At 40.4% G+C, this 11,067-nt stretch overlaps 2 protein-coding genes across 2 annotated transcripts in view; one reads left to right on the top strand and one right to left on the bottom strand.

The window, feature by feature from the left end:
* LGALS3 (lectin, galactoside-binding, soluble, 3) overlaps positions 1–1,791 on the top strand; it is a 2,429-nt gene extending 638 nt beyond the window's left edge. The window contains exons 2-5 of the mRNA XM_009586556.1: positions 1–16; positions 212–300; positions 775–943; positions 1,636–1,791. The exon at positions 1–16 is cut by the window's left edge and continues 299 nt beyond it. Of these exons, the coding sequence (XP_009584851.1) occupies positions 1–16; positions 212–300; positions 775–943; positions 1,636–1,791 (430 nt within the window). The remainder of the gene's footprint in view (positions 17–211; positions 301–774; positions 944–1,635) is intronic.
* A 2,468-nt stretch (positions 1,792–4,259) lies between these two features.
* LOC104083161 (disks large-associated protein 5-like) overlaps positions 4,260–11,067 on the bottom strand; it is a gene marked incomplete at its 5' end in the record, with an annotated part of 8,235 nt that continues 1,427 nt past the window's right edge. Inside the window, 7 exons of the mRNA XM_009586558.1 lie at positions 4,260–4,382; positions 5,419–5,468; positions 5,857–6,025; positions 7,424–7,481; positions 7,829–8,078; positions 9,315–9,534; positions 10,738–10,830. Coding sequence (XP_009584853.1) covers positions 4,260–4,382; positions 5,419–5,468; positions 5,857–6,025; positions 7,424–7,481; positions 7,829–8,078; positions 9,315–9,534; positions 10,738–10,830 — 963 coding nt within the window. The remainder of the gene's footprint in view (positions 4,383–5,418; positions 5,469–5,856; positions 6,026–7,423; positions 7,482–7,828; positions 8,079–9,314; positions 9,535–10,737; positions 10,831–11,067) is intronic.

Below are 11,067 nucleotides of genomic sequence, written 5' to 3'. Positions count from 1 at the left end.
ACCGGCTCCTCCAATGGTAACGGCTCCATCATATTATAAGGGTTTCTGTGTCTTCACTGCCTGATTTTGGCCACGGGAGGGACCTGGGGCTGGCTGTCCCCAGGGCGGGTGGCATGGGTCGTCACGGTGTCACACTGTTACCCAGCCCCTGCCCAAGCATTTGGCTTTTGACGTGCTTTTTTACTAACACCAAATCCCCGTTGTCTTCCAGAAAGTCCCCTTCGAGCTGCCCCTGCAGGCAGGACTCGTCCCTCGGATGCTCATAACCATCACGGGGACCGTCAACCCCAACCCAAACAGGTACCGGGGGTGTCCAGCACCGAGGGCGGGGGGAGTTTCCATGGGGTGCTGCTGGGTAGAGCGGGGGGGGCTGGAATTTGCTTTCTGTTCCTGAATAACACCTGCCTGGTGTAAAATCAAATATTAAACTAAATAAATGTGTAAATGCCCTGTCATTGCCCAACGGCATCTGTGGGTTTTTTTTTTTCTAACCCAAACAGGTACCGGGGGTGTCCAGCACCGAGGGCGGGGGGAGTTTCCATGGGGTGCTGCTGGGTAGAGCGGGGGGGGCTGGAATTTGCTTTCTGTTCCTGAATAACACCTGCCTGGTGTAAAATCAAATATTAAACTAAATAAATGTGTAAATGCCCTGTCATTGCCCAACGGCATCTGTGGGTTTTTTTTTTTCTGCCCGCTTGCTGCTACTTTTGGCAAGCCCTGTAAGAGTCCAGGGCTTTTGTAGAAAAATCAGCGAATCCGTTATTGTCTTTGCAGGTTTTCACTGGATTTCAAGAAAGGGAATGACGTTGCCTTCCACTTTAATCCCCGCTTTAAGGAAGACAACAGAAAAGTCATCGTCTGTAATTCGATGTTTCAGAATAACTGGGGAAAGGAGGAGAGGACAGCTCCCAGGTTTCCATTTGAAGCTGGAAAACCCTTCAAGGTACCAAAAAAACCCCCCAACTCAGTCTTAATGTACCAACAGCAGCTGGGAGGGTTTGGTCGGGGCTGCGTAACAGGACTCACTGTAAGGACCTTGGTGCTTTTGCACAAGAATTGGCTCCCAGGGGTGCTTTTGGGGCAGTCGCCTGGTGTGCTTCCCTGGCTGTCCAGCGCAGCAGGTCTACGGCACCTTCCCTGCACATCTTACCCCTTCCTGCAGGTCCAGGTGCCCAGGGTATAACTTCTCCCCACTTCTGTTATTCCCAATTATTAAATCCTCCTTATTTACACCGTCATTCTGCAGCAGTTGTTGGGCAGGTTTCTATAAAGCATTTCCCCCATTAGCAGCCAAGCTCTCTTCACGAGTTTTTTCTCCTGCAAAATAGGTTCACATTTGGTGAGAACTCAGCTCTCGCTGCACGAACCGTACAGTACTGCGTCTTGAAAATACTATCACAGTCACAAGGAGACAGAAACTGTGGGCTAAAACACCAAGGAGGGGAAGGGCTTTGGGAAAGGCAAAGGTCACCGGTGTTTTTGCAGCTGAGAGTTGCTGCACCAGCTTGTCCACATACCACTGGTCTGGACTCAGCTGGCAGCAGCCTTTAGCCAGTGCCAGCCTGCTCGAGTTTGTGGCTTAAAACTTCTTCCTAAAACAAATCTGATGGTTATCTTTTGGGGTTTTTATTTCAGCTCCAGATCCTTTGTGAGGTGGATCACTTCAAGGTAGCGGTTGACGATGCTCACTTGCTGCAGTACAACTTCCGCGAGAGGAAGCTGAACGAGATCACCAAACTCTGCATTGCCGGGGACATCACCCTCACCAGCGTCATGCCGACCATGATATAACGACGCTGGTGTAATTTTAATGCAAACTGAGTGCTCTTAATATGGCTGTAACAGAAGTGCCTTCTTACATGAATAGTTTGAGGTAATAAAACATACTTTCACAAGTAAAATTTGTTTTCAATAAGATCTCAAAAGACACGACATCCTCCAGCAAGCCAAGTTCAAATGTGGAAGTATCTGAATTCTTGCTGTAGAGACAGAGAACCTCTTTGCCAAAGGATGACTACTAGGAGCTGTTTGATTTGTATGGAGAGGAGCACTTGGGAAAGCAGCCTGTGGCGTACTGCCGCTGGTCCAGTGACCAAGGGCAGCAATCTTCAACCCCATCTTCTCCAAGTACCAGACAGCAGTCAGTAACTTGGTATTTTTAGCCTCAGTTGCTCTGCTAGGTACAGCAGTTATTCCGTTTTCACTAAAGAAATCAAAATAGTGCAGCAAAGGACTTACGTTCCCCTCCTGGGGAGGAGGAGTTGCATGATCAGGCTATGAATGGGTTCTGCGTAATTCTCAGAAGTGTCGCCTCACTGATGTTATTCCACTAGGAAACACTGGAAAACAGGGAATACTTGAGAGCCTCTGAGCCTAACCAGAATGAGGTATTTCAAGAGGGGGTTCAGAGCTGGAGGAAGCAAAACCTCTTCCCCAGACCATGGCTAGAAAAGTTACCCCTCTCCTTTGTTTCAAAGGCCCATTCTGCCTTTCTGGTGGCCCAAATCAGCCTGTCTGAACGTGCTTCCCTCCCAAGGGAGATCCAATTTGTGTAAGTGTTACATACTCCATGGAACAGGTCACGAGCCCTGTGCTTCTCTCCCCTCATCACTTCTGTGTGAGTCAAGACTGGTTTCAAGGGTGGGGAAGCTTATTGGCAAGGTCACTTCATGAGTCAGACTGGTAAAAAAAGAAAAAAAAAAAAAGTATGTTCCCTTTGCCGTGAGTCATTCTCCTGGTCTTGTCTGCAAAACAAGAACAGTGCAATAGCCACTACTGAAGTTTTCAAGGATCTCTTTGACATGCCTCATATTTTCTTATAACAGTCACTTCGTTTATACTTGGAGATGCCAAGTTACAACAAGCACAGTGTTGAAGTTTCCAGCAGATGCAGTAGCCTAGACCAGCACACTGCTAACATTGGCTTACATGTATATGTCAGATGTCAGAAATCCCTCATTACCACAGTGTTGATGACTGAACAGAGCAGGCAAGTCATTTAGAGCTATCTGTTTGAAACTATCCCTGTAATTGGAGTTTAGTAATGAAGAAAGTTGATTCCAGCACAGTAACATCAAGTCACATTAGCTTCCTCTATTTATTTCAGTGTAATCAGTACACAGCTTCCAGGTTAAAACTTATGTCAAACGAGCTCCCCCAGCTGTAGTGGTAATGCCTTCTGCTGAGGGATTTGCTTGGTTTAAAATAAAAGCTAGTGGAAGAATGTGTGTGTTACATGAAGGTCATCATTACAAGAAGAAGCCCAGTCAGGTATTTCTTAAAAATATAACTGGAGGTACTCTAATACTACTACTCAAATATAGAGTATATATAACTGGCATGCTCCTTATATATAAATATATTAGAGTCCAGATAAGAGAGTGCATAAGGAACAAGATGTGAGAAGAGGCTGAGGTTAACATGTCAAGCATTCAGAGAAAGAGGTTACGAGATTTTTCACATGAAAAAGCAAAGAGACAATAGGGTTTGGCTTGAAGGTACTTAAGATATTCAATAGAAAACTGTGTCCTTAAAGGAAATAATAATCAATGCCTATTTTAATACGCTGCCAGGAAAAGATATTTTCTGACTTTGAAATCCTTGTTCTGAGATAGTTTCTACAATTACAAAGCAAGTGGTTGTTAAACACCAGGAAGACTCCCACAGGAAAGAATTACATGCATCAAACCCTGCCACATCTGCTGATTAGGCAGAGTTGTTAATGCACAGAATCCTGGAGCCTAAGGGTGCAACAGTACCCTCACAACAGCGATGGAGCGTGGAACAGTGCTTTGGGGGAGGCAACAGGCTGAGTCTTACCCCTAGAAGGTGCCCTTGCACCAAAAATAGGGCACAGGTACGTCTGATAGGCATCTTATAATAACAGTAATTCATGCGTTAAAAGTAAGGTCAGGACAGAAAAGCTTAAAGATGAATAGTTTTACAACTTGAAGTAGACAGGAAATACATGAAATTATACAAAAATAAAAATATTTCAGGTTGTAGTCAGAATATGCAATCATTGGATACAGCAGGTATAACCAGCAAACACCCTGCTACTAATATACAGCAGCACTTACAGTGCATAATGACTGCACCATAAAATGTTACAAAATATAATATTTTAGTAAGTTCTGCTACAAAATACTACAGCTATTCTTTCACTCAGAACAGTTCAAGGGCAGCAGACTGTATTCCAGATATCCTCTCTGGTTTTTTTTGTTAATATAATTTACACATTTTGAATTTCAAGTCACTCTTCATTTTTCCCCAGAGGGAGAAAGGGGAGAAAATACAATGAGGTCACTGAATGCTTCAGCTGCTGCAAACTTCTGGGCTTTGCTCTTGACTGGAGTGAAGGGAAGCTCAGCATCCATCATCGGCTGTGGGAGAAATCAGAGAATGAAGTAAGTGGCTGAGGAACAATCATCTGCTCTGCAAAACACCACTGCAACAACACATGAAATAAGCTAATAGCAAATTCCCCTTTCTCTAATGACATCTATATAAACACCAGACCAACTGTAATTACTGTCAGGTGCCCTGCCTACTTGAGAGGCCACTTAAACATCATGGGACAAAAACTAGCGGAAAATGCTTTTGACAAGGGAACAGGAGAAGCATGCAATTCTCTTGCCTCTCAGTACCGTGGACACATCGCAGCTTTAGAAAAAGCAAAGCATGGATCTGTCAGGCAGATCTGAAACCTGCAGCGATTCAGTAGATGTACTAAGTATATTAAAACGTGCTTGCTTAACTATGATACTGTTTCAAAGCAACAGCCACAGTTCAAAATCAAGTACTGCTGTAAGTACCATGACTTTCTTAAGAGAAATTTTGCAAGCTTATTTCCAGACATAAAATAAGAAGTCAATATGTGGTCCATTTAAAGCAGTAATTCATATTTTAAAGAGGACTTTTCACATGAGAAAAAGGAAGCTGTGTATCCAAATTCTTTTAACAATTTGAAAGTTTTTGCACACGTGCTTCTCCCTGTTAAATCTTACTTCCAGCTCTAAAAGATAAAGCTATAAGGAAAAAAAGGGATGGGACAGACCTGGAAAAGTCCAAGAAGAAAGTGGAAGGAAAAGGCCAGGCCTTTCATTATGTTAGTAAATATTTACAAGGAAATCCACATGAAATATAATTTAAAGGATCAATCTGACAAGAATCAGACATTCTTCTGTTACAAATGTCTAGATTCATCCAACACTCATCATGTGCAATAAGGAACAACAGTGTGAGCCCGAGCAGGGAGACAGGAATCATGGCTTGTACTTACAGTAAGTTATATGAATCGGCTTGATAACATCTTACAGAGTTTAATTTACTTCCTGCAGTAACTGATTCTGTAGGAAAGGTTAACAGTACTATAACAAGCAGATTGTTTTAGTCAAATAAACCTGAAGGTCAACTTACCATATCAAAAGGATTTCTTCCAATGGATGTCAAATCACTACATGAAACACCTGAAAAATAAGAAATTTTTTTTTTTAAAAGTTAGTCTGATGCTGCTGCCAAAGCTGAAAAAACAGTATTGTTTTCTGCATTTACTGAAAAAAAAATCCCTAAACTGTCTGTATTTACTTCTACTTCAAGCCTTTTATATTAGCTTTCTCCTTCACATATTACATGGAAACTATACAGAAAAAAATCTGAGGGGCACTGTTTGCTTGTGTGCAACACGTGTAAGTCATACTAGCTAAAGGAGGTTTTGCTAACAGCATACATAGCTTAACCAAGCTCTAATGATGGTGATTTCAAAGAGCAATATTTAGACTATCATAAAACTTTAGAATAATCATAAAGCCCCAGCAATACCACACAAACTATACTAAGCAGCTTTAAGATATGCACCTGTTTGATGTATTTTTGGTTCTCTGGACTGAGCAAAGTTAGTCTCTGTGCAGGTCTCCTTCTCCGGACTGCACATGACAATATCTTGTCCTTGTTGCTCCGTAGCAGATAGTTCCATCTCTTCCATGCCATCCGTTACTTTTAATTCACTGCTAGAATTTTCCAGCACCTGAAAAAGAGGAATTTTAACTGTTCCTTGCACTCTGAGAAGCTAAGATGTCTGCAGTAGCTATATTTGCTTCCCAGAGAGCCAAAATTAAAGCATCAGTGAAATCAGACGGACATGAGGCAGCACCTATGACACTAGGAAGCTTTCTTATTTTCTGTTTTGTCTGTGATAAAAGGAACTTTGTCAGCTTTTGATGTGGAAAGCAAAGGTGAAAAGGTAGCTAGGACATTCAAGGGATGTGAGTTTACAGAAACCAGCACATCCCTGTTATGTCAAACCAAGTCCATATGTCTAATCTCCAGTTTTTATAGACAATTCAGGAAAGACAGCGTTTTAACTCCAGACACTGTTCAAAGGACAGGCTTGCAACTTAACATCGTGATCCATTTCACATTAAGTATTTCCCAAACACCCTTGTAAGCTTGGTAATCTCTTAGAGAGTATAAAGGAAGTTCTTCCACATGAAAGAAGGTTTTAAACTTATAGTGCCAAAAACGTTCTGAGGATGTTCTCTAATGAGACTACCTCAAGAAAACCGTATCAGCCATACTGAAAATTAGAGATTACCACAGTTTTCCCCAGAGAGCAACATCACCAACAAGCAATTTCTCATTTGTCAGGGAAAGGATGAAGTAAAAGGCATAATAACAAATTAGTAACCAAGATTATTTTTTTTTTTAATATATATTATATATATGGAGAGGTGGAGGGAAGAAATGACTGCTGTAGTCATGCACAGATCCAAGCAGTAACAAATAAAATTAAGATACTTCATTTGATTTCACTTCAATGAAAGGTACTAAAGGATAATTAACTGCAAAGCAGTGGCTTTCACTGAGTAGCACAGTATCATCTAAACTATGGAGGCCGCATTCGTGGTTTTTTTTAAGGCTACTCAAACATAGGCATGTCACCAAGTCCTCAGACATTTCAGGGCATGGATTTCTGAACTCTGATACTTGTATTAGTAACACTGCTCTTGCTATACCTTTAAACAGTGTAACAGCCCAATGCTCTGCTATGGCAGCATGAGGACCCAGGGAGCTAAATACTACTGTTGCCTTTAGTCATGGTCCCCAAATACAAAAGCATTTAAAAAAATTCACACCAGAAAACAGGTAGTGGACTTCAAAGGAACATTGCTTGCCCAAGCAACAAGTGTTGTCATACAGCAGCCCACAAAAGATAGCTCCCAAAGAGCTAGACAAGGTCCCCAAATTGCAGCAGTCCCTATCTATGTCCATACGGAGAAGGAAAAAGCAAAACCTGAGGAATACAGAAGATATCTAAATGAGATTTGATCAGAAATCCAAGTGTCTGGGGCTAACAAAAAGAACTTTTTTTTTGCTAATAATAATGAAATATTTAAAGCACACAAATGAACTACTCAGGAGTTACCTTAGTTCCCTCTGCTATGCCAGCAATAGGACTGTGTTCTTCTGCAACTATGGAAACGCTGAAAGAGAAACCAAACAGTTTTCATTCTTCTCAATCACCTTCATCAACCACCTTCAACCATCTTTTGATTTGCAATTTGTTCTGCAATTATACTTGCTTGTTTGGCACTGGTCAGCTCTATCAAATTTTCCAGGCAAAAAATTAACTTCTACCCCAGCACCAAAATTACATTTGGGCAAAGGTTTTAATATTTGCTTGAGGGAAGGAAAAGACACAAGGACTTTGCAACCTTTATCACTGCCAAATTGGAAAATAACATTTAATGGGTATTAATATTAATTCTTTCAGTTAAAACCATAAAATTATTTGTACAAAGTTAATTAAAAGCTGCCTTAAGATGTCTACCTTTGTTCAAGAAAACCACCAGGGAGTTTTTCCAGTGGGGGAGTTTTTCCAGTGGGAAATTGGTGCATTTTCAAATTTTGTGCTGGGTGGAAGCCTTTGAGCACTGGTGGTGTTTGTTTTGCAGTTGTATCCTCAGGGTTACAAAGAACAGAAGGAATGCTCTGAAGCAAAGCTCTACTGGATGATCTTGGAGTTGCCAGTTTTTCAGAAGTCTGCTGGGAAGATCTGCGAGGTGCCTTTGAAAGCAAGCCTGAAAAAGTGTGTTTAATGTTTCATTACTACAGCAGTTTCCAGAACATGAAATTAACTGTTTGTTTGGATTCTAGCTAGGAACACTATTGTTTTCTGCATGCTGAATTGTCTTATACAAATATTACATTGAAACCTTATATACACCTAGGAACACTATTGTTTTCTGCATGCTGAACTGTCTTATACAAATATTACATTGAAATCTTATATACACTGCAAGGAGAAATTGAAAAAAGGTGACAAGAGTAGGTCAATAAATTACAAAACTACCTTAACTCCGGCTAACCAATTCAGTAATGGCTATCGCTTCACAAAGAACCTGAAATAATGAGACTTGCTGTTCTCATTAAAAAGTCCATCTAGTGAAAGCTGTCATTAATTTCCATCTTTTACATTAGATAATTTTAACAGAATTAAAAAGACAGAGATTCAGAACTGATTCTTATAACAGATTCTCTGCTGTATCTTGCTTAAACCCAGTGTTGCTCAAAGCTTTTCAGAAGGTCTCCTCTAATAACAAGAGGCATACGAAAAAATTGCTAGTCTTGTGATGAGGAAAGAGATCTACACAAAAAAATAAACTGGAAAATTCAAAGTCAACTTATGAACTAGAAATGAGAGAGAAGCAGAATGGCTCCCAAAGATTGAAGGATTACTGAAAGTATTGGCTTCACATAGATTGCAGTAAGACAGATACTGAAAATAAAGTTACATTTTGAGCATCTGCTGAAAAAACCTATTAAACAGCTTTTATAGCAGACTGGAATTACGTTACGATCTTGTTGAACATGAATACAGATTACAGATATACTTTATTTGCAGCTTGGAAGACAGCACTGCAAGAGATTTAGTTCAAAAAAAATCCCAATTCCTGTCTTACAAATAGAGGACATTAGCCTGCATTGACTTCGATGAACAGCTTTGTCAGCTAAGTCTGGGAACACTCAGATTAAAAGTTGATTGTTAAACACGCGCTGAAAAAACATGAACCAGCCGCTTTTACCTCTCTGTCTAAGCAGAGATTTCATGTTGCCATAATCACTCAAATCAGTACATTCATGTAGAACAGTTTACTTTGGATCCTTGATGTAATTAACCACTAGTTGAAATATTAATGGTGTCCAGTACTGGAGTTGTATCCAGTATAAACAGCATAATTCCTCTCCCCAATGAGATTGGTTAAACTCTCTTCAGTACTTTCAGGTCACAGAAATCATGATTAAGCTTCACCCACCTGGAAAGGTTTTCACAGGGCTTTCAATTCTGAAAAATCCCGCTTCAAAAACCACTTTTTCCTCCTCTGGTAGCTTCCCCCGATGTGTACAATCCGCAGCTCCCTCATGGTTCATTTTATCCCTCATAGCTGCTTTTATAGCAGCAAGCCGGTTTCGGGCAGCAGTTCTGCCAGCTGCTCCCAGCTTTGGTTTAGACACTCCATTTGGAATAGTCTTTTTCTGAAATTGTAAGAAAGTCTAGGTCATATCTGGAAGCTTCAGATAGAAACAATTGCATGCAAACATCTACGCAGCTGCTGGCCACACATAGAGACAGCAACAGGCAGGCTGGAAACAAGGTCTCCGTTTATCTCCAGAATCTCTTGGACTGCCATTCAGCTATTAAGGTTAGTTTGTGATGACAATATTAAGGATTCTTCATATTAAGTCTGCAGTTCAGAAATACTCAGTACAATTTTTTTGTAACAACGCCAGTTAACATTTTATAAAATAGTGGGATACAGGGACTCCTAGTGGCAGGGAGATAAAGTAACTGCAGGACAGACACCAGTCAGCCAGTGAAGTCTCTCCCGGCATTCAATTCTTCAAAGGAAGTTTTGTGTCTTGTACCATCTGTAAGGTTCTGACATTTATGGGCAGCTCACACAGACTACATTCCTTCCAGTTTCCTGGGCCTGGAGTTTCTTATCAACCTTCATATCATTTTTATAATTAGTTGAGCAGTCGCAAGGAACTTGGAGTTTAGGCAATATGAATATGACTTGATATTCAGTCATTAGAAGCCATTGTACATTTCAAACCAAAGACTAGATAAAATAGCTTACATTAAAGCTTATTTTGCAATGAGCAATAACTTATTTTGGATAGTGTCAGAATCACTTGTGCTTAGAGAATCAATAGTATAATGCTACCCATGGTATTGTATTAATGGGACACCATTATAATTTAGCACTCACAGCTCAAAACTGGCAGTCACTGCCAAATTCCTGTGTGGTTTCCTTTTCGGTTAAGTCAGTGCCAACACCAGTGGCCCAGACAAAGTGTTCTACATCTGAAGGGTAAATTTCTATTCTAAATTTAACAGACTTCCCTTACTAGCAAAGAGTCCAATGACTTCAAAAGAGTAATTGTTAATTCTTAGTTCTAATCTTCCTAGCCAAAAGAGGCAACTTATCATTACAAACACCAACTAATACAAGTACACTTGGGAGATGCAAGGGAGAAGGGTGCATCTGGAGAAGAATTTAACAGAATTTTTAAGCATTAACATCTAAAGAAGCCAGATGAGTAGGGCTTTACAAGAAACTTCCATTTAAGAAGAGTATTCATTACTGCAATAGCAGCTTACTAGTTATTTTAGATATCTCAACACAGTGTTGCATCTTGATGCCTTAGGAGACACGCTTTAGGGGCTATTCGTACCTTGACAATTGCTTTGCTCGGGACATCAAGTGGTTGCCACTCATTGTCTTGAAGTTTCTTCAGATTATCAAATTTTTTATTCACATCGTCTATCTATTGGAAATCCCAGAAAAGTCCAGATTTAAGTTGCAAGACTTCTCAGATTCACAATAAAACAGTGTTTCATAAAATCAGGTAACAAATTTAAGCATAGTTATGCATGTAAGTACTTTTGCTTTAAATACAGAAGCAAATTAAACCACCAATCGGTATTAAGTATTAAATGTTCTCATACAGTTGACATGAAGGTTACACTAACATACACAAGCTTCAGATTAGATGACAAGACTT

Source organism: Fulmarus glacialis, unplaced genomic scaffold (assembly GCF_000690835.1).
Source record: "Fulmarus glacialis isolate BGI_N327 unplaced genomic scaffold, ASM69083v1 scaffold15821, whole genome shotgun sequence".
Taxonomy (NCBI): Eukaryota; Metazoa; Chordata; class Aves; order Procellariiformes; family Procellariidae; genus Fulmarus; species Fulmarus glacialis.
Note: the sequence above shows the minus strand (reverse complement) of the source record. Positions and strands in the feature narration are given on the sequence as shown.